Source organism: Manihot esculenta, chromosome 11 (assembly GCF_001659605.2).
Source record: "Manihot esculenta cultivar AM560-2 chromosome 11, M.esculenta_v8, whole genome shotgun sequence".
NCBI lineage: Eukaryota > Viridiplantae > Streptophyta > Magnoliopsida > Malpighiales > Euphorbiaceae > Manihot > Manihot esculenta.
In genome coordinates, this window is record NC_035171.2 from 32,122,082 (window position 1) to 32,148,138 (window position 26,057).

The window sequence follows — 26,057 nt, forward strand, 5'->3', positions numbered from 1 at the left end:
CACATTACGTATATATATACTACCGGACGAAAATATCCAAAACTCGTGGAAACTCTAGTTGACTGATTCTTTAGGTGTCTGATACACCTTGTAATTGAGTGTCTGAACTATATAGTTGGCTTCTAGATTCTGATTAAGATGGGTACATCATCCGGTTCTCGCTGTTTAGATCTAGAAAAATACTGTTGGTTCAAAGCAAGAATAATCTGATAAATAAGACAAATCAATGTTAATTTTAGCTAGAACTACAATAATTAAACAGATTAATATAACTTAGCCGGCTATCAATCATTTTAAGTCTTAGCAAGAAGCTATAATCCAAACATAACCCATCTTTGGAAATCACGGTATAGCAAGATTACAGAGTTAAAGACAAGATATATAAGACTTTTAAGCTAACTATTTAAACATCGTAGTATGAGAGCAGGAGCCTCATAGCTTAAAATGGCAATGGCTTCATTTCATCTATGGCTTACATTGCTACTGCTTGGATCAGTTTGTGCATCCTAGGAAATTAAAAAGATTTGGTGGTGTAAGAAGATTCACAGCTACCAGTGAGCCTTCTTCTGATCTCCCACCAGAATATGAAATACATTATTACAACCAAACACTAGATCATTTCAACTACTATCCAGACAGTTATGCTACGTTTCAGCACAGATATATATTGAATTACAAGTACTGGGGTGGAGCTAATACTAGCTCACCCATCTTTGTTTACACGGGTGCAGAAGATGATGTAACTTATGAAGTTGAGACTTTCATTATTGATCTTGCAGCCCGTTTTAAAGGATTGCTGTTGTATATAGAGGTATCTTACTGTCTTTTTTCTTATGACTCGTTTGATAGTTTTAGTTTTGAAGGATTTTTTATTTCCTAGACCTCGTAAACCTAAGACACGACATGTACGGTGGGCTTATATATAAAAAATAGATCATTGCTTCTATACACAGCAATATTGGAGCAATGATTATAAAATTGTTGAGTATTAAGATAATAGTTTGACAATAATTTAAAATTGTTAAAAAAACAAAATTTTCATAATATATTTAATAAATAATTTAGTTATATTAAATAAAATTATAATTTTTATTGCACTTTTTATCTTTTTCATAAGCAGATATATAAAGAATTTCAAATTATTTCTATTCATTTATCGGCTACAATTTAAATATATAAAGCGATAATTTCCGATCACTACCTTTAAACCCGTTTTGTGGCAGTGATTGAACCCGATATTTACATGTTGGGTCATGATAGACCAGGTCTAGAAAAGTTTTTCTCATCATCTACATCTCATGTAGTAATTTTTCTGATGACTGATTACTTGTTGCAGCATCGCTACTATGGAGAATCAATGCCTTTTGGATCTGAAGAGCAGGCATTTCAAAATGCTAGTACTCTTGGATACCTAAGCTCAGAACAAGCTTTAGCAGATTATGCACAGGGGATTGTAGATGTTAAGAAGAATCTGTCAGCAGAAAATTGCCCATTGCAGTTGGAGCATCTTATGGTGGAAGTAAGTTAATTAATTAGACTGAAATTTTAGTTTTTGTAGGGAAAATTCAAGATTCAAGACTAATCTTCTGTTGTTCGTGTAATTGATGATCAGTGCTTGCATCCTGGTTTCGTCTAAAATATCCCCACATTGTCATTGGTGCTTTGGCATCATCCTCTCCCATACTCTATTTCGATGATATTACACCACAAAATGGATACCATGTTGTTGTCTCCAGGGATTTTTGTAGAAGATTAATCAAGCTCCAGTGGTTCAGTTTTAAATGCTTATGCAAATAATTTACATTAATAGCATTAGTTTGTTAGATTTCTATTATAAGTCTGTTAGCTGTGAAGTTAGTTAGCTTATTTTTCCCGCCACTATTAGATGACGAGCTGGGATGATGAGCTGGCAACTCAATTTTACCTGTATAAATACCTCACTTGTAAATCCTCTCATCAACGATTTTGAATACAAAAGCTTTCTCTTAACATGGTATCAGAGCTATCAAGGCTCCTGATCCAGAACTTTCTTCATTGACAGTTATTTCTTCTTTCTTCTCCCTAAATTTTTCTGCAATTTTCTTGATCTTTTGCAATTTTCTTGATCTTCTCCAATTTTCATACTAATTCTACGAAGATGACTACTAATCCTACCGTTGAAGTCGCTGAATCATCTGATACAGATCTAATTACATCTAAATCTGAGATTGACTTGCTGAATTCTGATTCGCCAAGCCAGATTCTAGTAAGTACTCCTTTGACTGAATTCAATTACCTCTCTTGGAATAGATCTATGATAATTGCTTTGACTGCAAAAGATAAAATAGGATTCATAGATGGAACCTGCAAGAAACCCTCTGCTGATTCTCCTTTATTGCCAAAATGGAATAGAGCTAATAATATGGTGATATCCTGGATTTTGAATTGCATTTCAAAAGATTTAGTTGAAGCCTTCCTTTTCACTAAATCTGCCAAACAACTTTGGGATGAATTAGAGGAAAGATTTTCTGAATGCAATGGCCCTATGATGTACTAAATCCGTAGGGAAATTACAAGTTTGACTCAAGAAAACATGTCCATAGTCAAGTATTACACAAAGATGAAAAGATTTTGGGATGAACTTGATTCTTTGAGAAAAATTCCTATTTGTTCATGTGATGGTTGTACATGTGGAATTACTGCTGCTATACACAGAATGGACAATGAAGAGAAACTCATGCAGTTTCTTCTTGGACTCAATGACAGTTATGACCATGTAAGGAACCAAATTTTACTAATGGATCCTTTTCCAAGTATCAACAAAGCTTACAATATGGTACTGAATGTAGAAAAACAGAGAGAGGTAGCACATGTACCATTTTTTCATAATGATGTCTCAGTCGCTATGGCAGTACAGAATTATAAGAGATTTAACAGCAGAGACAACAGATCAATGGCTTATAGAAGCAATAATTCAAAGAAAGAAGGTCCGTATTGTGATCATTGCAAGTCAGGAGGCCATACTAAGGATTCATGTTTCAAATTAATTGGTTATCCAGAATGGTACTGGGATTTAAAGAAGCAAAGATCTTCAAACTCACAGGCACATAATGTCTCAAATGTTTTTGCTGATCTTAACCCGGCTAACACTCCTTTAGAGGCAAATTTGAATTTCTCTGCAGGGACTACTGCTACTGCTCCCAGTACACAGATATCACAACTGGCTCAAGAAGTCCTTCAAGCAATACAGCTTCAAAACTTGATTCCTTCATCAACTGATCCTAGTATGGTCAATATTGCATCAACTTCTAGTTTTGCAGGTATTTCACCTTGTTTAGTATCTAAACCTGCTGTTAATTATAGTGACAAAGGCTCTTGGATCTTGGATTCAGGAGCTACAGACCATATATGCTTCACATCTTCATTCTTTGACTTTATTAAACCATTGCCTAGACCTAAATTGCTTAGACTACCTACTGGTAAAATCATAGTTGTCACACATGGAGGCAACATTACCCTAACTAAGAGGATTACTTTGTTCAATACTCTTTACATTCGAACTTTTCATTGCAACTTAATTTCAGTTACCACATTAACCAGAACCTGTAACATAGCAGTCATCAGTCTACCTTACTGTTTTGTATTGCAGGATTTGCTGAGTAGTAAGACATTGGCCATTGGACTTGTACAAGCAGGACTGTATATGATTGATCACAAATCATTCAGCCTTAAACAATGTCCCAATTCTACTGCTTTTCATGTTTCTTCAAATTTTAGTTCAAATAAGTGTTTACTTTGGCATTCTAGACTAGGGCACTTGTCCTTACCTAGACTTAGACATGCTGATGTAATCTCTAATGATGAAATAAAAGAATTTTTTTGTCCTATCTGTCCTTTATCAAAACAGCATAGACAACCATTTCCTACAAGTCAGTCAACTTCCTTGAATCCCTTTGCCTTATTACACATTGACCTGTGCGGACCTTACACAGTCTCCTCCATATCAGGTGCCAAGTACATGCTTACAATTGTTGATGACCAAACCAGATATACCTGGATATATCTACTTAACACAAAGTTCCAAGTTCCTTCTACCCTTAATCATTTTTTTATTCACATTAAAACTCAATTTCAGCAAACAATCAAAGCAGTAAGAACAGACAATGGCAGTGAATTTCTTAATTCACAGTGCAAACAACTTTTCCTTTCCCTTGGTATTCTCCATCAAACTACATGTGTCTATACTCCACAACAGAATGGTGTTGTGGAGAGAAAACATAAAACTCTTTTAGAAGTAGCTAGATCTTTGATGTTTCATTCAAAACTCCCAAACCAATTCTGGTCAGAAGCCTTAATGACAGCCACACACATAGTTAACAGAACCCCTTCTATTGTACTTGATTGGAAAACACCTTTTGAAAAACTATATCAAGAACCACCTGATTTGTCTTACTTCAAAGTATTTGGATGTTTAGCCTATGCTACTAATACAAAACCACATAAGACCAAATTTGAATCAAGAGCTATACCTTCTGTGTTTATTGGTTATGCAAAAAATCAAAAGGCTTACAAATTATATGATATTCACACCAAACAGTGTTTCTTTTCTAGAGATGTCATTTTCCATGAACATCATTTTCCCTTTTCTTTTTCCAAACCCACAGACATTACTAACTTTGTTCTTCCCAACACAATAAATGACAACATTACATTTGAAGACACTACTACTAATACTTTACCTGCCCTTCAACCAACTGCACCAGTCACAGAACCTTCTACCTCTACCCCTTCACAATTACTTTTCCCTTTATCATCTCCTACACATATTCATCAAGACATTGCATCTCCCATTTCACCATCATCACCAACTGTTCCTACTCTTAATAACACTGAACCTACCATTCCACCCTCACTACCACCTGTTCCTATTCTTAGACACAGTACTAGACAGCACAATAGACCTGCTTGGCTAAAAGACTTTGTTGCACAGATTCAATCAAATGGCCAGTCTACTACTTTGCCAAATTCATCAGGTAGCTTAACTCCTTTCTTTCCCTCTATGGACCATATATCCTTCATAGCAAATGTTTCTAAGATTATAGAGCCTTCTAACTACAAACAAGCAAGTAAGGATCCTAACTGGGTTAATGCTATGCAGCTAGAACTAAATGCATTAGAGGCAAATAATACTTGGATACTAACCTCTTTACCTGCAGGAAAGAAAGCAATAGGATCCAAATGGGTATTTAGGGTCAAATATAAACAGGATGGATCCTTGGACAGATATAAGGCAAGGCTAGTGGCTAAGGGGTTCAACCAAATGTTGGGATTAGATTACACAGATTCTTTCTCCCCTGTAGCCAAACTAGTCACTGTTAGAGTTCTCTTAACTCTTGTTGCTTCATCTAATTGGTTTCTCCACCAATTAGACATTAACAATGCTTATTTGCATGGTTACATTGAAGAGGATATTTATATGGAGCTGCCTGCAGGATATTCAAAAGCTCTCCCAGATCAGGTATGCAAACTTTCTCGATCTTTATATGGCCTCAAACAAGCTGGGAGACAATGGAATAAAGAACTCACCTCTCACTTACAACAATTTGGATTTTCACAGTCTGTTAATGATCATTGTTTGTTTATGAAAGGTTCAGGTTCTTCCTTTATGGTATTATTAGTATACGTTGATGACTTATTGATTGCTAGTCCCACTGAAAGTTTGATTGAGGAGGTTAAACAATTCCTGCATCAACAGTTTACCATAAAGGACCTTGGTCCAGCAACATACTTTCTTGGTTTAGAAATTTCTAGAACCAAAGAAGGTATTGCCTTGACACAACAGAAATATATACAAGATATGATTGTCACTGCTGGATTACAAGATGCTACAATTGTCCAAACACCTTTAATTCAAGGTTCAAAACTAGTTCCTGAGAAAGGCATTATATTATCTGACCCTGAGAGTTACAGAAGACTAGTTGGCAAGTTACTGTATTTAAGCCATACAAGACCTGACATCACCTTTGCTGTCCAGCAACTATCCCAATTTATGCAAAACCCTTATTCTTCTCATTTGAAAGCTGCTCAACATGTTTTGAAATATCTTAAAGGGTGTCCTACAATTGGTCTTTTCTTTTCTGCATCTAACACTATGAAATTAACTGCCTTTTGTGATTCAGATTGGGCCTCCTGCCCTACTACTAGAAAGTCAATTTCAGGATATTGTGTTTATTTAGGGTCCTCTCTCATTTCCTGGAAGTCAAAAAAACAAACCACTGTCAGTAGATCTTCTGCTGAAGCAGAATACAGGAGTATGGCTTTGACGGTTTGTGAACTTTTATGGTTATCATATTTGCTCAAAGATTTTCACATTACAGTTCCTTTGCCTGTTCATCTTTACTGTGACAATCTTGCAGCAATTCATATAGCCACTAATCCTGTTTATCATGAAAGGACAAAACACATAGACATTGACTGTCATGTAGTCAGACAACAAATCACAGCTGGTTTCCTGCAAACACAGCATATTAACTCTCCGAATCAATTAGCAGACATCTTTACAAAGTCCGTTCCCTCTCCTCTGTTTCATTCTCTGTTGTCCAAGCTTCAGTTGGTCTCTTTGGCCCATCATCAGCTTGAGGGGGGAGTGTAGAAGATTAATCAAGCTCCAGTGGTTCAGTTTTAAATGCTTATGCAAATAATTTACATTAATAGCATTAGTTTGTTAGATTTCTATTATAAGTCTGTTAGCTGTGAAGTTAGTTAGCTTATTTTTCCCGCCACTATTAGATGACGAGCTGGCAACTCAATTTTACCTGTATAAATACCTCACTTGTAAATCCTCTCATCAACGATTTTGAATACAAAAGCTTTCTCTTAACAATTTTAAAGTAAGAATTCTGTCAAATAATATTGGACATTTTCAACTTTCAGGAATTTAGTAACTTGCAGGATCTAAATATCCTATATTTGTATTGTATGGATTGGAGCAGAATGCGAGTGAGAGTTGTTACAACACAATACAGCAATCTTGGTCTGAGATTGATAGAATAGCAGCTGAAACAAATGGGCTAACGACACTTAGCAATAAGTTCAACACTTGCAGGTAATCAATCAACAAGAACACCAACCTCACTACAACACTTGTATGCTTGTAATAATTATTTGTTACTGTTTTGTTCAACAAAAGTCCTCTGAACACGTCGCAAGAGCTCAAAGACTACCTAGAAATCATGTACGTCAGTGCAGCTCAATTCGACAATCCTCCAAATTATCCAGTAGAGAGAACCTGCAGCGGAATTGATGGAGCCCCAGTAAGGAACTGATATTCTTGGAAGAATTGCTGCAGGTCTCAAAAGTAGATTTCGTGGATTGGTTTCATGCTATGATGTATTCACATTTGAGCTAAGCAACACGAGTGCATGGGATTGGCAGGTTAATTTATACTTCTAAAACAAGTATAAATTCACTCCATTTCTTGAAGACTGTTAATAGTTTTCTTCTTCTGCTTCTTTCAGACATGTACTCAGATTGTAATGCCAATCGGATATGGTTATAATGAGACAATGTTCGAAGCAGAACCTTTTGATATAAAGAACTATACCAAAGACTGTCTAGATGTTTTTGGTATCGTGCCTAGGCCTCATTGGATGACAACAGAATTCGGTGGCCATGTAAGCTTATGCTACTTCTTTCTTCTTCTTCTTCTTCTTCTTCGAACTCCAGAAAATCAGAACATAACAGTGCTTGTAATGAAAATCTTTCAGGACATAAAAACTGTACTGGGAAATTTTGCAAGCAACATCATTTTCTCCAATGGACTTCAAGACCCCTATAGCATTGGAGGGTAAAGAAACAGATTTCTAATCCTTTGTTGCAAGTTTTATACTTTCATTAATATTGAGAGTGCTAATTCATTCTTCCTTCTTTGAAAAATCAACTGCAGAGTTCTAAAAGGCATATCAGATAGTGTTGTTGCAGTGTATACAGAACTCGGTATTTTCTGTTCTCCTAGGAATATTGTCTGAATTTCAAAGCTATTTATGCAAGATTTTGATTGACAGTTTCTGATGGTAAACAGGAGCCCATTGCTTGGACCTATATCCTCCAGCTCCAGATGATCCTGTCTGGTTGGTTGCACAGCGAGATAAGGAGATTAAAATGATTTCAGCTTGGATTGCCGAGTATTATGCCAAGCTTGGCACCAAATAAAGCATTGGTTAAAGAATTCTGCATTTAATATACATGTCTTAAGGCCAAATTGTTCTCAGTGTAATAACAAACTTGACAGAGATCCTCTTGTTTGATATTTTAATTATTGCATATAAAATCCATAAAATCAACCAAAGTCAAAGTTAAGATAAATTTCTGACTTGTTCATGTAAGGACTTTTCAGTAACGTTCTTGTTTGAAATGAAGGTTTTCTAAGCAAAATACAGTTTTCTGGTTCTTGTCGTTTGGATGTTCGAAAACATCTGAAAAAGAAACCCCCCACCTTTTTTTTCCCCCCTTTTTCAAATCCATTCTCTTTCCAATATATTTGGACTATATTGATTTTTTAATAATATTTTAAAGATAAATTTAAATAAAAAAATAAAATTTAATATTTTTTATCCATATTGTATGACTTAGAGACAATTTTAATCATTTTGTTGTTTTGTTATAATATATATATATATATATATATATATATATATATATATATATATTTATTTATTTATTTATTTATTAAAGTTCATTTAATATTCATTAGATATAAAAAATACTCTCTTCATCCTATTTAATTTTATTTTATTTCTAAAAAAATATCTCATTAATTATTATTTTTCTAAATAAGTATTTAAAATATTTTTTAATAATTAATAAAATTTAATGTCTTTAAAATAATATAATTAGAAAGTTATATATATATATATATAAAATATTTTTTACCATTTGTATTTTTCAACGCAGAAGATGTTTGAAAAAATAAAACCTTTTCTTTCCTCTTAAATAATAATAATAAATCTTATTTTATTGTATTTCATTCTAAGTAGAGTGAGTAATAAAAAAACAAATACACTTCAATAAAAAAAATTACTTTAACTATATAAACAAAAAGAGACAAGAAAAATACATGAATTGTCGAATTAATCAAGAGATTTTTTGGTATAAATTTAAATGAGGTTTCACATAATTTTTACAGTTGTGTTTGGATTTCTCCCTAATTAGAATTTAAATTTGATATTAATTGATTAGATTTCGTAAAAAATTTTAATCAATATTTTTTTGTTAAAACAATATAAAAGAAACGAGAGTATAAAATTTAAAAAATTTTATTGTAATATTCAAAAGATTAAATTTCAAATAGTTAAGAAAAGAGCATTTATAATAAAAAAAACTTAACACGTAAACTTATAAAAGTAATTAAAAAAATAATTAAAATGTAAAATTCACTCTCTAAATAGTGTAATTTTCAGCTCGAATTTTGTGATTTCGTTAAATAATTAAAAAAATAATTAAAATATAAAATTTACTCTCTAAATGGTATAATTTTCGGCTCGAACTTGTGATTTCGTTACACTTTTAAAAGTCGTAGCATCTCAAAATTTTTTTTTCGAAAAGTTACCTTGAGTCTTCGTTTAACGTCGACAATAAAAATTAGGTTTAGCTCAAATTTGCCATAAAATTCAAAACTAATTACTACATGAAATCTTGACTCTTTCCTTGCAGTAATAATAGTCCTTAATCAAACTTCAGCCTAGAGATGTCATTGAATTACGTTCAACTATATATTTTCAAGCAACACTATTTTCATCACAGTACGTAAATACTGATGGATGAAAATATTCAAAACTTGTGGAAACTCTATGTGTCTGATATACCTTGTAATTGAGTGTCTGAACTATATAGTAGGCTACAAGATTCTGATTAAGATTGGGTGTATCATCAGGTTCTCGCTGTTTGGATCCACAATATAATGTTGATTCAAAGCAATAACGACTATAATTAATTAATTTACATTTATTTTGAGTTTTTATAATCTAAATAGGACAAAATCAATGTTAATTATCATAAATTAGCCGGCTATCAATAATTTTAAGTCTTGACAAGAAGCTATAATCCAAACAGATCCTAAGACAACATGAGACTTTAAGCCAACAAATATTTAAACATGATAGTTTGAGAGCAGAAGATTCATAGCTTAAACTGGCAATGGCTCCATTTCATCTATGGCTTACATTGCTACTGCTTGGATCAGTTTGTGCATCTGCAGTGCATCCTAGGAAATTAAAAAGATTTGGTGGGGTAAGAAGATTCACAGCTACCAGTGAGCCTTCTTCTGATCTCCCACCAGAATATGAAATACATTATTACACACAAACACTCGATCATTTCAACTACTATCCAGACAGTTATGCTACGTTTCAGCACAGATATATATTGAATTACAAGTACTGGGGTGGAGCTAATACTAGCTCACCCATCTTTGTTTACACTGGTGAAGAAGTTGATGTAACTTACGATGTTGAGACTTTTATTATTGATCTTGCAGCTCGTTTTAAAGGTTTACTATTGTACATAGAGGTAATTTTTCTCGTGTTGGAACCAGGTCTAGGAAAATTTTCTCCTTTTCGACATCTCGTGTAGTAATTTTTCTGATGCCTGATTACTTGTTGCAGCATCGCTACTATGGAGAATCAATGCCTTTTGGATCTGAAGAGCAGGCATTTCAAAATGCCAGTACTCTTGGATACCTAAGCTCAGAACAAGCTTTAGCAGATTATGCACAGGTGATTGTAGATGTTAAGAAGAATCTGTCAGCAGAAAATTGCCCAGCTATAGCAGTTGGAGCATCTTACGGTGGAAGTAAGTTAATTAATTAGACTGAAATTTTATTTTTTGTTGGGAAAATTCAAGATTCAAGACTAATCTTTTCTTGTTGTAATTGATGATCAGTGCTTGCATCCTGGTTTCGTCTAAAATATCCCCACATTGTCATTGGTGCTTTGGCATCATCCTCTCCCATACTCTATTTCGATGATATTACACCACAAAATGGGTACCATGTTGTTGTCTCCAAGGATTTTAGAGTAAGAAATCTGTCAAGTAATATCGGAAAATTTCAAGTTTCAGGTTTTTGTAACTTGCAGGATCTAAATATCCTGTATGTGTATTGACTGGAGCAGGATACGAGTGAGAGTTGTTACAACACAATAAAACAATCCTGGTCTGAGATTGATAGAATAGCAGCTGAACCAAATGGGCTAACGACACTTAGCAACAAGTTCAACGTTTGCAGGTAATCAATTAACAAGATCGCCAATCTCATACTCTTGTATGATTATAATCTCTGATAAAATAATGCTGTATTGTTTTGTTCGACAAAAAAGCCCTTTGAACACCACGCAAGAGCTCAAGGACTACCTAGAAATCATGTACATCAGTGCAGCTCAATACGACAATCCTCCAAATTATCCAGTAGAGAGTACCTGCAGTGGAATTGATGGAGCCCCAGAAGGAACTGATATTCTTGGAAGAATTGCTGCAGGTCTCGCAAACAGATTTCGTGGGTTCGTTTCATGCAATAATGTGTTTACGTTTGAAATTAGCAACAAGAGTGCATGGGATTGGCAGGTTTATATTTCTGACCACTTATAAATTCACTCCTCTCTTAGGGGTTTTTACCTTTTAGGTGTTAAAAAAAAGTATTTAAGAAAGGAATAAAAAAAAATATTTAGGAATAGAAATTCTGAGACGGTTAGATTAAAAAAAAAAATCAAGGTCAGAAGCGTGGCAGGTCTTATCTTGTCGTCTGGTAGTGATTTCTTTGCCAGTCGACAAAACATTCCATTTTATTTTTTTTCAAAGGCCTGTCATGCTTTTAAAGCGCAGCAAGTGGAGGTCATTGGACTACCATGTTGGCAGTTAAAAGTCCTATTTTCTAAATGCTTTTTTCTGAACTTTCCTAAATATTGTATTTTAACACTTAAAATCTATCCCCTGTGTTATGTCTTAAACGCATGAACTCTATTTCTCTGCTTCTTTCAGACATGTACTCAGATTGTAATGCCAATTGGATATGGTTATAATGAGACAATGTTCCAATCAGAACCTTTTGATATAAAGAACTATACCAAAGACTGTCTAGATGTTTTCGGTATCGTGCCTAGGCCTCATTGGATGACAACAGAATTCGGTGGCCATGTAAGCTTATGCTACTTCTTTCTTCTCCTTCTGCTTCGAACTCCAGAAAATCAGAACATAACAGTGCTTGTAATGAAAATATTTCAGGACATAAAAACTGTACTAGGAAAATTTGCAAGCAACATCATTTTCTCCAATGGACTCCGAGACCCTTATAGCATTGGAGGGTAATTAAAGAAGCAGACTTTTATCCATTGACTATAAGTTCTATACTGGCTAATTCATTCTTGTTTCTTTGAAAAATCAACTGCAGAGTTCTGGAAGACATATCAGACAGTGTTGTTGCAGTGTATACGGAACATGGTATTTTCTGTTCCTAGGAAATTGTCTGAATTTCAAAGCTATTTGTGCAAGAATTTGATGGAGATTTTCTGATGGTAAATAGGAGCCCACTGCCTGGACATATATCCCCCAGCTCCAGATGATCCTGTCTGGTTGATTGCACAGAGAGTTAAGGAGATTAAAATCATTTCAGCCTGGATTGCGGAGTATTATGCCAAGCTTGCCACCAAATAAAGCATTGATTGAAAAATTCTGCATTTAATACAGAATTTGAAAGGGATCCTCTTGTTTGGTATTTTAATTGTTGAATATGAAATTCATAAAATCAACTAAGCCAAAGTGAAGTTACATTTCTGTTTTATTAATGTCATAATCAATTTTCAGACATTCATTTTGAATTAATCAGCCTGTTTCCAGACAAGTAATATTGATTTTAAGAGACAATTGCCAGTTTTAACTGTGTACGATTGCCTCTTTATTCCATGTTTATAAGGAAGTTTCTTTTTTTTTTTTGACGTACTTTGAGAATTTTTAAATTAATGCTCTCATTTGGAAAGAAAGTTTCTTTAAGCAAAATAAAAGTTTTTGGAATTTTCAATTTATCAAATTAGTGAATTGGCTTTATAAATCTTACTTCATCCTATTCAAACACACTAGGCATTGCCTATAAGATTTTCAAATAGTTTTTGCAATTTTTGTAATGAAAATATGTCAAATAAACACTAAATTATTTCATTTCTAATATGAGAATTGATAAAAAAAAATTTTAATTGAATTAAATTATTTATCTGAAAAATATTTTCTGTTAAATAAATAGAGTCTAAAAATATAAATTATTTTTCAATAGAAAGCTAATTTTAGTTAGAAATTTATTAGAATGAATTAAAAAAAAAAAAAAAAAAAAAGGAAAAGCAGCTTAAGTTGGTCAGTGATCATGAATAGAAAGATAAGTTCATCTCCAAGTTGACGATTGAATAGTAAAAATCCATTAGACTTGCTGATTTGTGGGCATATAAAAGATCCTCACGTGGCCATATAAAAATTCAATTTAATAAATTTATTTTCTAACTATTTCTTATTTAAAATGAAAAAGTTTAATTATTTTTAATTTAAAAAATTTTTATTTTTAAAAAATTAAAATCTTGTATAATTTTATAAAAATTTATTTTCTATAACGAATTATAGTCAATGCAATACAAACAATTATTTATCTGTCTGCATAAAGTCCATGGAAATTTTTGATATGCACTTGTCGAATTATAGAATAAATTTTAAAAGTGTTTGATGTAATTTTGGAAAATATTGTGAAGGCATGGAAAAAAGAAGGTGGCATGGACCATTATGTTTCCAACTTAGCCAAAAGCAAAGAGGACATAACCTTCTCCTTTTCTGTTTGTTCTATACAAAATACAAACTTCTTTTCCGGACTTTCACTAGCACATCTTTTATAGTGGAAAGAAAGAAACTATATGCTAACAGTGGACTTTATGCAGCGGCAGAGCACCAAGGGGCCTTTTTGAAAAATTTTAAATTGTGAAGGGTAATTAGGTAAGTTTATATATAATAAAAAAAATTTACTACTAAATTTTTATATATTTAAAAAATTTATTACTTAATTCTTATTCTAAAATTACTCGACTAAAATATTTTATACTTTATAAAATTAAATTAATTCTTTAATTTTTTATCAAATAAATTCTTATTGACTTTTGATATTATTTAGTTGTTTATTTTATTTTCTTCTTTACTTTATTAATTTCTCACTATAAATTGATTATATTAAAAATATTAAAAATTTTTATTGTAATTATATTATATATTGTAAAAATATTTTCAATTGCGGAAATAAATTTCTTCTTATTTTAAGTTAAAACATTCCTTTTCTTATACGTTTATATATACTGGATAAAAATTATGCTCTATATATGATTGATAAAAACTCTTTCTCCTTAATTCGGTAAAAATCTCTCATCATAATAAACTAAAATCCCTCCTCACAAAATTTAATTATTATTATTATTATTGATAATGATCTGAAATTCAGAAAATATAGTTTTTATAAAGGTTCTATAAAATTGACATAATTTTAGACTTAAAAGAAAAGTATTTCTCCTTTTATATGTCTCCTTTCATCCGCTAGTGACGTGTAACAGAATGTATATCATTGGGCCACCTGTCCCTGTCACGTTGATATGGACGTATAAAGAAATCAGATTGCTGCCCCATGCATAATGGTCCCTGATTCTCCTAGAGGCGAGTGCGGATGGGCCCACCAGGCTAGTGGGCTGGTCGCCTTTCTTCCTCTGAGTTAGGCTGAAAGGTGGGGTCAGAGCTGGGCCTAGAGAGGATCTGATCCTCGGGTTATAAAGGCTGGGCCGGCCTGATTGTGGAGTCGGAATAGAGCCCGATCTCAAGGCTGGGCGTGCTGACGGGCTGAGCCTGAATCATAAGGGAGATTTGAGGGTTTCTAAGTAATGGGCTGATATCATGGATTTGGTCCCAGACCGGGGTGGAGAAATCCAGCAGTCATCAATTGTTATTATCGTCTAGAGAAAATTTGTGAAAAACATGGGAAGGATTTTTAGTGGTTGACTGAATGATATAATGGGCAATGCACTTGTTGAGGGTGTTGATTGATTTCTTTGATGGGAAAATATTGCTTTTGCTAATATTAATTTGTGAATTAATTAATATATTTATTTATTTAATAATTATCTAGTAATTAAGTGACATCACTTCTTGGGTAAGTGATGTTCAAATAGAGCACTTTGCAAACCATTCAAGCAAAATTCTATCATTCAATCATTCCACTGATTTAATGCCATGCCTTATCCTTTTAGTAGTAATTAATTATAGTTTGAAAGAAAAATAGAATTTATTTGGGTGGAGGATAAAATCATCAATTAAAAAAAAAATTGTAATTAAATGATTTCTATTCTAAATTTTTTATTAAATATATATTTTTACTCCTACCGTATATATTTCAAATAATACATAATTTCTCATAAATTTAGTCTCATATATCTAAGTAAATTCGAGAGATCTTATATTCTACTCTTTCAATCTCATTCCTATTTCTAACAGAAAAGAAAAATAGTGCATGATTTGCCAATATTAATGGCAGGATGCAAATTCAAATATATGCTTTCCCACGTAACCCACTAAGCTTCTTACGTTCTAGCTATATATATAAGCAACTCCTACAATTTATAATTCGCAAGCAAATCTTCACAAAATAATATTCGACTGTGCAATTTCTACAATGTCTCAAACACTTCTGTTTCAATGGTTTCTGTTCTTTTTTATTCTCTTAACCTCTGCAACTGCAGCACGGGTTAATATTCCAAGGCTTAGTCCGACAGGACCAAGAATTATTGAAAACCCATCTGAGATTTTATCTGAATTAGCTTCAGATGATCTGGAAACATTCTTTTACAACCAAACTCTTGATCATTTCAATTATCAACCTGAAAGTTACACCACCTTTGAACAAAGATACGTGATCAACTCCAAAAACTGGGGTGGTGCTAATGCTAATGCACCGATTCTTGTGTATTTTGGTGCAGAAGAATCACTGGATAATGATCTTGCTGCTGTTGGGTTTCTCTCAGACAACGCTGTTCGATTTAATGCTCTTCTGCTATATATTGAAGTATATATAAATGATTTTTCCTATATTTTAATTAATAACCAGATTTATTTGTATATTAATTATCTTTAAATTTATGACTGAAACAATCCTTTCTTTCTTCCTTTTTTTTTCTTTCATCAGCACAGATATTATGGAAAATCAATCCCATTTGGATCAAGAGAAGAAGCCTTGAAAAATGGAAGCACTCGTGGGTATTTCAACTCAGCTCAAGCTATTGCAGACTACGCAGAAATTATCCTTCACGTCAAGAAAAGCTTCCGAGCTGAAAATTCTCCGGTTATCGTCATCGGAGGATCCTATGGTGGAAGTATGTCAGCGATTATATATCTGAATTTCTTCACAACCATTGCATGGAAAATATTATGAACCTGGTTTTCTAACTTTGTTGTTTCAATCTGTCAATCTTTACCGGTGTTTTTATAGTGCTGGCTTCCTGGTTTCGGCTCAAGTACCCTCATATAGCCCTTGGAGCTTTGGCTTCATCAGCACCTGTTCTTTACTTTGATGATATTACTCCACAAGATGGATACTATTCCATTGTCACCAAGGATTTTAGAGTAATCTATCTTTCATTCATGTCAATTTCTCTAAATAAATAAGCTTTTGATTATTATTTATTTATTTATTTGACACTTCAGGAAGCAAGTGAAACTTGCTTACAGACAATACAAAAGTCATGGGGAGAAATTGATGAAATTGCATCTAAACCCAACGGCCTTTCAATCCTCAGCAAGAAATTCAAGACTTGCAAGTAATTAATAACATTATAATAACCTTCTGCAATTTTTCTGGAGTCGTTATTACAGCTTTTTCAAATTCATATACTCTATTTTATTACATTGTTTCAGACCCTTAGCAGACTCTGATGAGCTCAAAAACTACCTAGACTCCATGTATAGTTCAGCAGCACAGTACAACAAGCCACCCACATATCCTGTAAATATAATCTGCAGAGGCATAGATGGAAGCTCAGATACTGAGAATGATACTTTGAGCAAAATAGTTGCTGGTCTTTTTGCTTATAAGGGAGATAGATCCTGCTATATTAATGCAGCCACTAATGTATCTGAAACAGGCGAGGGGTGGAGATGGCAGGTGAATCAATTGCACTGTGCTTTATCTTCTCTTCTCGTCACTTTTCACAGTAAGTTTTAAAAAAAAAAGAAATTCTAACTTCAGTCTCTGGGTGGAATATTTTTATATATGTAGACATGTAGTGAGATGGTGATTCCTATTGGACGTGGGAATGATACAATGTTTCCACCTGATCCATTCGATCTTGAGAGCTACATCCAAGACTGCAAGAATTTGTATGGTGTTCCACCTCGACCTCACTGGGTCACCACCTATTATGGAGGTCATGTATGTTTTTATTTCTTTTTCTTTTTCCTTATGTTAAGTACATTTCCTGTTTATATTTTTAATTTTTTTTTAGTGATTTTCAATTGCAGAGCATAAAGCTTATTCTTCAGAGGTTTGGCAGCAACATCATTTTCTCCAATGGATTGAAAGATCCATATAGTAGTGGGGGGTAAACTCATGAATTTATTTACCATTCATGTCTAACAATTATACCTTGATTAAGAATTATCAAAAATAAGAGAGAAATTAAAAAATATATATATTTTTAGTATTGATTAAGCATGGTTAATTATCTATATTATTTTCCTTGATTTATAATTGTACTCTGTGTTTCCTGTAGGGTGTTGGAGAATTTATCAGACACCATTACTGCTGTTCATACTGTCAACGGTATATTCTTTTACATTCTCCATGTTAAAGCATTTTCAATAGATAAATTTATCCATTAATTAATTAAGAAAAGAAAAACCTCTTCTACAACTTTATATCCATGCTTAAATTCATCTGCTATGCACAACCACAAAATTTTCCTGCTCTAGTTTGAGTCTGTTTGCTATCAGTATCCTACATGCTATTAATAAAAAGAATTTTTAAATGAAAAATAATTTTCAATATACTAGCCAGAGAATATTAATATTAATTTTCAATTAAATTTGACATTTTTTCAACATAACTAATTAACTTTTTCATACAACTTTTCAAGAAATACATATTTTTTTTATATACAATTCCAAATAATTTTCTATATTTTTACTAAAAACTAAATAAAATTAATTTAATCTTTTTTATCAATTAATCTTCTATATGTTTACTCAAAGAGATAAATAAGTTCTCATATAATCCAATATTATTTTGCAATAATAAAAATATCATTTTTAATATAATAAAATTTTATTTTTATAATTTTAAAAGTAATTTTTTTAAATTTTTATGTTAATTAAAATACTAAACTTTAATATTTTAACTTTAAAAATAATATTTTACTATTAAAAATATTATTATATCATATAAAGGCTTATTTAGCTCTCCGTAAGAATTTAATTAATCAATAATTTTAAATTGAATTTATTTAGCCATTCAATAAAAGTATAAGAGTTTAATTAAATTTTTTATTTATTTATTTATATATTCCATATCAATTTTACAATTATTGAAGTAAATACTATCTGTTTTTTTATAGGAGGACCCACTTATTTATATCTTGATCTATAAATCATATATTTTAAGAGATATTGAAGTCAATTTTATCTGGCCGTGTCCTAGTCAATGAGTATTTCCATCTACTTGCTAGCACCATGTACCTTACCGTTGCACAAATTCTTGTTGATTTGAAGGGAAAAAAAACCATTACCTCTCAACTCCAATCCCAAATGAGGTATTAACGGAAAGATTTCTAATCTTGCAAAGTTGTATGATTTAGTCTACCACGCTTTGCCCAAAAAAAAAAAAAAAAAAAAAAAGTTAAGTCTACCACGCTGCCGATAGACTGATCACAGTAGAATTCTTTCATGTCATTATATTAACAGATTTAAAACTTGGCATGCAGGGTCTCATTGCTTGGACATACTTTATGCGGACAAAACAGCAGATCCAGAGTGGTTGGTCTCCCAACGAGAAGTCGAGATCAAAATTATTGAAAGTTGGATTAACAATTACTATGATGATCTAAGCAAACAGCAATGAAAACCACATCAAACTTGTTATGTTCTTGCATGGGATTAATGGGTAGTGGAATTTGAAGTTTCAAGTGTTCAATATATATATATGCATGTATCTTTAAGGATGAAATATATCCTGATTAGAAGACTAGAATCCAAATGAAATCAATAATGAAAAATGGCTATTTTGTCATTTTTCAGCAAGAACAAGTGAAAATGCATATGCATCAAATGCAAGCTGTATCTATACATTTTCCAGCAAGTAGCTATGAATATTACCAATGAGTGTTAGAATGAGTGTTCGGTCTTCACTCATTAGTAAGGTCGAAGGTTTGATTATCAAATGAAGCAAATACTCGCATTATCTTTTAGTAGGCCGATCCGGTGCGATTGGGTAATACCTGTAATTAGTCACTGGTATTTTTACAAGGTAATACTCGGTGCGATCAGTGAACATTTTTAAGATTTTCACTGGTATTGATCACAAAAGACTAACTTGCCTCTTTTCATGCATAATCCTTGTTCGCCGACGGAATTAACTACCTTGCCATAACTATACCTCAATGGCATCCTTCCTAATAACTTGTGAAATTCCCTAATGCATTCCCCTCTCCTCTTCCTATGCTCCCCTCTCCGACTACTCAACCCCACAGCTTTTACACTCTTCCGTGCCCCGTTCTCCGATTCCAACCTTCCGTCGTCATTTTCATCGTTACGAGCATCTCCCCAATCCCTAACCCTCTCTGCCCCCACCAATATAGGCCCTTTGTTTGCCTGGTCAGCCACCACAAAGTTCATCAGTATATCTTCACAGTTCTGCATTCGATCAACAGTCTTCCTCATTTCACTCATGTTGGATCCACCCTTGCAACTATACTCAAACAGATTCTGGCTTTTCAAAATCATGAACTTGGTGAGCACAATTGAGTATTTATCAGGATGCACTGTGTAAATCCATTTCCTTGATGACAAATCAAGGTCATGAGATCTAACAAAGAACCCAATCAGATTATCAGGATTCGATCTCCAAATCCGAAAAGCAAAATGAAAAGATTTATGATCAACCTCCACATCATCATCACAAATCAAGACAGCTTGTGTCTCGATGGATGATCTTGGCAGGAATCGATCATTGAGGCTGCTTGAACGTTGGCGGACAAGGGAGATGGTTGCTTGGCCAAATGAGGAGATAGAGAGATTATGGGCCAAGTGGGCCAGTGTTTGTGAAGAAGTGGAAGGGTTTCCCCAGAGGACAAGCACAGAGGACACTAGTGGGGACGCAGAGTATGTGGCAGCAATTGTCTGAAGGAGAGGGATGCGAGACTCAGAATAACCATTAATAAGGACAGTGATTTGATCTGCCCGGAGGTTTCGTCGGCCAGGCTCATTTGCAGGGTCACATGGATCAGAAGGGAGAGTGTGAAAGGAGAATGCACCAAGAGGCAATGGTAATAATAAGCATACATACAATAAAACATTCACCATGGATGTGATTGTGTGAAACTTTAATCGACTCTTCTTCCACATGGGGTTGGGCAGACTGGCTCACATGATGTTCATTTGTTGGCTGCAATTAATAACATCTCAACTTATCACAAGTCTTAACAAATTCATACTAAAGAATTGCCATAGCAAGATAACAATAATAACAAGAAGAGATAAAGTTGTATATATGTGTGCAGGTTGATATTTCTTGGTTTCAATAGGACTTCTTACGAGCGTTATTTCTATCTACTATTATCTAAAAATAATCAAGTTATTAATGACTTGAAGAAACCAAGAAATAACCCCTTGATTCCCTGTATTCTTCTCCAATGCTCCCAATTCCTAAAAGCTTGATTATGTTGATTCAACAAGATTTTGTCTGATTCCAATGGTATGACTTGGATCTGAAAACTTATTGGTACCATTTGTATCAAATATTGATTTGATGCAAAGGACTTCAAGCCTGAATATGCTGACCGGAAACACTAAAGCATTATATATATATAAGATTATGATACTAGTGCCGAAGGAATGGATTCCTTTCAATTCTCATGTTTATTCACAAGCAATGAAATTGCAATTCTAATGGGCAAAAGGATGAATATATTTTCAGATACCAAACTACCAAGACTCATAGGCAAAAGACTTAAGCCTCCCTGCCTTCTTACTCCATCTTCTCTGTGGCTCCCAAATCAATTTAACACTATTGCTTCAATCATCATCTCATTGATCAGAGCATTTCCAACAAGCTAGTCCAGTTGCTATTCTTTTACTTGTGGTAAACTAGTCTAGCATTATTCCTTTAACATCTTCAAGAATGCAGATGTTGGAAGAAAATAGTCTTCCTTGGTTCATTTAATTTCTCATTCTCCTCCTCCTCAACAAAAATTCCATGCACTGTGAAAATGTTCAAACCAGAATGATTCAACACACCCAACTAGGCTTTAAGTCAGTGCAACTCAGGTGGCTTAGTGAAGACACATCTCTAGATTACCTAAAACAACTCTCAATAGCTAGAGTTCCAATCTAAAATACCCCAACTTAGCAGAAGGGATAGATATATTTTGTGAGAAACATACTCAAATCAAAGCAAACCAAATAACCAACACGTTGACATGCAAGTACAGGCTCATGTGGACAAAGAACAAGTTCAATGGTCCAAAGATCGCAGGTCATTTCACTAATGGATAATAATGTTAAGGAATTTTCAATCATGAATATAAACCATCTAGTTTCCACAACTCAGATTACACAAATAAATTCAACTGTAAAACAATGCAAGGAAACACCATCTACTCATCTACCATATATCCCCTTAAATCAAATTGCAACTGTGGCAAACCACATCCCAGATTGCACAATCCGCAAATTTTAGGACGATCAAATTGATACATATGTCTGAAAATATGAAGCAGCTACTTGCAGAAAAGCAAATGACTTTTCTCCAACTCCAAGATAATTTATAGATTATATATGTCAAATTAAGATATAAAGCTTAAGTTTCATTATAACTTAGATAGCTATAACAATAAAATCATTTTGATTCAGTAACCTATCAGTCAATTCACATTCAGTACATGATGTTAATCTTAACAAATCCAACTATAATCATGCTCAGGAGATAATATGCATTTTGATATGAGAACCCACATCAAAGAATATAAAGACAAGAGTCAAATGATCAATTTTTCTAGCTACATCAGTTCTTTTTGTATTCACAGAACAAATGACAACAGCAGTTCAAGAATTTAGTCTCTGTCCTCAGAAATTACCTAACAGAGAGGAACAGTTCAGTTATAGATGCTTGCAAAATCGAATCTTCTTATAAAAAGAACCACCTTTCAGCAGCTTAAGACGAAACCCAATAAAAAGAAGAGAATCGATTGAAGATGGTAATTTCAAGCTTGAAGACGTTCAACTCCACCTGATTTAGGAAAGTAAAATCCCCCAGATTTTGATTCAGCTTCAATTTTTTGTGGGTCTTGGCTAGTTTGTTTAGGGAGCACTGTGCACAAAGACACAGGATCCAAAGAAGAACAGGATGCAGACGGTTTTTGGATGGAGACTGGGAAAAAAGGAAGAGGATGCGAGAAACTGTATTCCAAAGGCAAACGACGCACCGTTCTTCTTTCTCTCTTTTTCTTTTCTTTTTATTATTTAACTTTCTCCTTAAAAATTCTCATTTTAAGACAAATATTAAAAGAATTTATTTATTATTTTCTTTTCTTATTATCATGCAAAAATTAATGGAGATGGAATTAAATAAATCATAGTTAATTATTTTAGTTTTAAAATGGAGAGAGGTAATATGATTAGTTCTCCATTAACCAAAATGAGTGGGAAATTGTTTCATTTTCATGAATAAATTAACATCAAAGAAATTATGTTGGAGATTAATTAACCCTAATTATGGGATGGAAGAAATTAAGAGTATGATCAAGCATTGATGTGTAAGCCATTAAAAGAGAAATTTATGCATTAAAAAGAAGTTTTTCTTTGTTTCTTTTAACCATTTATTTATGTTAATTATTATAAGGTTGGTTCCACCTCAAAACCCATTCAACAAACTAGTGCATTGCTACACCCCCTTAAATATTAATTTATGAAATTTTTTTATTTTTAAATAATATATATATATATATATATATATATATATATATATATATATATATATATATATATATATATAAACTCTTCTCCAATTAAAATATGTGTTTGCAGTCTAATCGATCTTTAACCGAGCAAATTTATTATATTAATAGCTCAGTCGAGTCGAGCTTTAACCGAGTAAGCCCACCAAGCAAGGCCTGAAATATTATTTTGTGAAGGTAATAACCAACTAGAACTTCAAAATTGAATTATGCATACGAAATTAACATTTCTTTACCAAGATTAGCTAATGGGCTTACGTCATGAACAGTGCGTCATGAATTTCTCTAGATGCAAGTTTAGTCACTACTATCCACTACTAATATTTAATTATTTATACATGCATCAACACTCTTAATTTTAATTTTATTTTTTTCAACTTTTCAACGTATTCAATGACTTAATTCACACAATTCAAATTTCACTCACTTTTATGTTATAAAGTTCAAAAAAGAGTGATATGTATTTATTTTTATATAGTAAAAATTAAATTATTTATAAAGATAAATAATATAAAAATTAAATTGGAAACTAAAATGAGTTTTTATAAAAAAAGGTAAATTATGCATAAAAAAACCATAAAAACTAACATTATTTGACTATAAAATTTATATTTATGAGAAAAAAAGAGTGAAATTATTCACTTGGATAAAAATAATAAGTTATTGTGTTTATTTTTACACTCACAGATTTAGTCTAATGATAAATGTATATGAGTAAATCTGAGAGATATTAGATTTGACTCCTTCAATTCTCAGTCCTCATTTCAAAAAAAAAAATTATCTTCATTTTTTAAACCTTAAACTCAATAAATTTTTATATAACTCTCACACTTTTTATATGATATTTAAAATTTATAATATTTATAGTGATTTTTAGGTGGGAGTGTGAATAAATTGAGGTGTGGTGGAATTTGAATGAAATATCAATAAATTTAAGATTGATTTGTTACTTAGACGAGTGTTTATCAAAATCAAATCTCAAATAGTTTATATAGCTAAATCACTTAGCACTTTTAATGATTTTCAAATAAAAAATAGTAAGTTTAAAAAATAAATAATTTTAGTTAAATAATAATATTTATCAGTCAATTTATAAATTTATTAAAATATTTTTATGCTTAATTAATTTATTTTTAATAAAATAATTTATTTTTTATATTTAATTTTAATTTAAAAATAATTTTTTAAAATAAATTTATATATAAAAACTTTAATAAAATCCCAATATGTGAAAATGACTATTTTTTTTATAGAAAAAATCATTTTTCTTAAAATGACTTATATTCAATAAAATATTTTATGTCAAACATATGGAATTAAAAGCCCAATATTTTAGGATCTTTCTGTTATCATATTTTACAAAATATTTAATTAAACCACCCTCTAAATTCTAAGTCTACTCATTATTCTAATTAGAGTATGCGTGTGTATATATAAATTAAATCATAACAATTTATACAAATTTCAAAGAAAATTGATTATTGAGTCTAACAAAATTAATTTTTATAATTGACGAAATTAATAATTTAATTTTTATGTAAATTAATTTTAAATAAAAGTAAATTTTATTAAAATTATTAAGATTTTATAAGAAATTATTTTATTTAATACTATTCATATTAAGATCACTTAATTGCTCATGTTTTCTTTCCTTTATCAATTGTTTTTTTTTTTGTTAATTCTTTAAAAAAGAGAGTCCATTTTAATTTATATTTTATAATGATAAAAAATCATGTAAAATTTAGATTTTAAATATTGTGAAAAATATTAATAATAATTTTCAAAAATATTTTCAATGTAATAAAAATGATTATTTATAAGAATAAAGATTTATGTTTAGTTTTCAAATAATAAGAATGATAAAGGAACTAATTAAATTAATTTGAATTTATAAAAATCCAAATGAATTATAGTATTTTAAAATTTATTCTAAATTATTTTATAAATAAAAATAAATTAAATTACATTAATAAAATTCAACTTTCTTTCTTGTAAGAAATGCATGCCAAATAAGATGAATATAAATTACAAAGCCAAGAAAATATATCATCATTTTAAAAATGTCTAAGTAATAATTATTCTTTATCAATTTAATTAAAGATTATCATGTATCAATAAATATAAGGTCCAGTGGTAAAACTCACTATTTTAAAAAGAGAATCCAAATTTATTTTTTTTTAATTTATAAAATTTTAATTTTTTAAAAAATAATTCATGGATGATATTTTAAAAAATTATTTAAATTTTTTTCCACAAAGTGAAGCATGATAAATGGAGTTGACGGGGTTGAAGCAATCAAAATAATCTATTTAAATCCAAATAAATATAAATTGATTATAAAGGGAATACAATCGAATTTAAAAGGAGTTGACATTAAAACATTTTCAATAGATAATTATGAAAATAAATAATATAAATAAAAAGAGTATTTTAGTATTAAATTAAAATAAAAGCAAGACAAATAAATAAGTAATAATCAAAAGAAAATCTATACAAATAAATTTCAATTGAAAATTAGGATTTGTTTCAGTTATGATATTTGATCATTCAAATAAAATTATCTTTATTCATTTTAATAAATGAATTCTAACTATTGGAGACATTCCTCATGACTAATATCTCATTTTGTATAAATTAATTAAAAAATATTTATTAATTAATTATAATTAACAAACAATTCAAAAAATATTTATTGAATTTAATTTATGAAACGCTTAATCAATAATTCAGATAATTACTGGCTAAGCATTTAAATTAATAATATATTACTCTTAAAATATGAACAATAAACTCTATTAATCA

At 31.5% G+C, this 26,057-nt stretch overlaps 3 protein-coding genes and 1 pseudogene across 7 annotated transcripts; 3 read left to right on the forward strand and 1 right to left on the reverse strand.

Annotated features, from left to right (window-relative positions):
• Positions 1-444: 444 nt before the first annotated feature.
• Positions 445-8,317, forward strand: LOC110626309 (annotated as a pseudogene).
• Positions 8,318-10,153: 1,836 nt separating this feature from the next.
• On the forward strand, positions 10,154-12,903 carry LOC110625720 (lysosomal Pro-X carboxypeptidase). Its single transcript, XM_021771347.2, has 9 exons — positions 10,154-10,545; positions 10,641-10,827; positions 10,918-11,051; positions 11,148-11,260; positions 11,352-11,595; positions 12,010-12,165; positions 12,253-12,332; positions 12,419-12,468; positions 12,551-12,903. The coding sequence occupies exons 1-9, from the start codon at positions 10,174-10,176 to the stop codon at positions 12,679-12,681; spliced, it is 1,467 nt and encodes a 488-aa protein (XP_021627039.2). The 5' UTR covers positions 10,154-10,173; the 3' UTR covers positions 12,682-12,903.
• Positions 12,904-15,651: 2,748 nt separating this feature from the next.
• On the forward strand, positions 15,652-19,416 carry LOC110627196 (lysosomal Pro-X carboxypeptidase). Its single transcript, XM_021773468.2, has 9 exons — positions 15,652-16,099; positions 16,220-16,406; positions 16,523-16,656; positions 16,738-16,850; positions 16,948-17,194; positions 17,309-17,461; positions 17,551-17,630; positions 17,802-17,851; positions 19,008-19,416. Exons 1-9 carry the CDS (start codon positions 15,710-15,712, stop codon positions 19,142-19,144), a joined length of 1,491 nt encoding a protein of 496 aa, XP_021629160.1. The 5' UTR covers positions 15,652-15,709; the 3' UTR covers positions 19,145-19,416.
• On the reverse strand, positions 19,305-22,744 carry LOC110627197 (glycosyltransferase family protein 64 C3). Of its 5 annotated transcripts, none has more exons than XM_021773472.2 (3): positions 22,529-22,744; positions 20,919-21,008; positions 19,305-20,686 (listed from the first exon to the last, which is right to left on the reverse strand). In XM_021773472.2, the coding sequence occupies exon 3, from the start codon at positions 20,644-20,646 to the stop codon at positions 19,588-19,590; it is 1,059 nt and encodes a 352-aa protein (XP_021629164.1). In that variant the 5' UTR covers positions 20,647-20,686; positions 20,919-21,008; positions 22,529-22,744; the 3' UTR covers positions 19,305-19,587. The 5 variants fall into 5 exon arrangements, with proteins under 5 accessions (XP_021629164.1, XP_021629165.1, XP_021629161.1 ...); XM_021773473.2 differs by having other exon boundaries at positions 20,908-21,008; XM_021773469.2 differs by having other exon boundaries at positions 22,377-22,744.
• Positions 22,745-26,057: the final 3,313 nt, after the last annotated feature.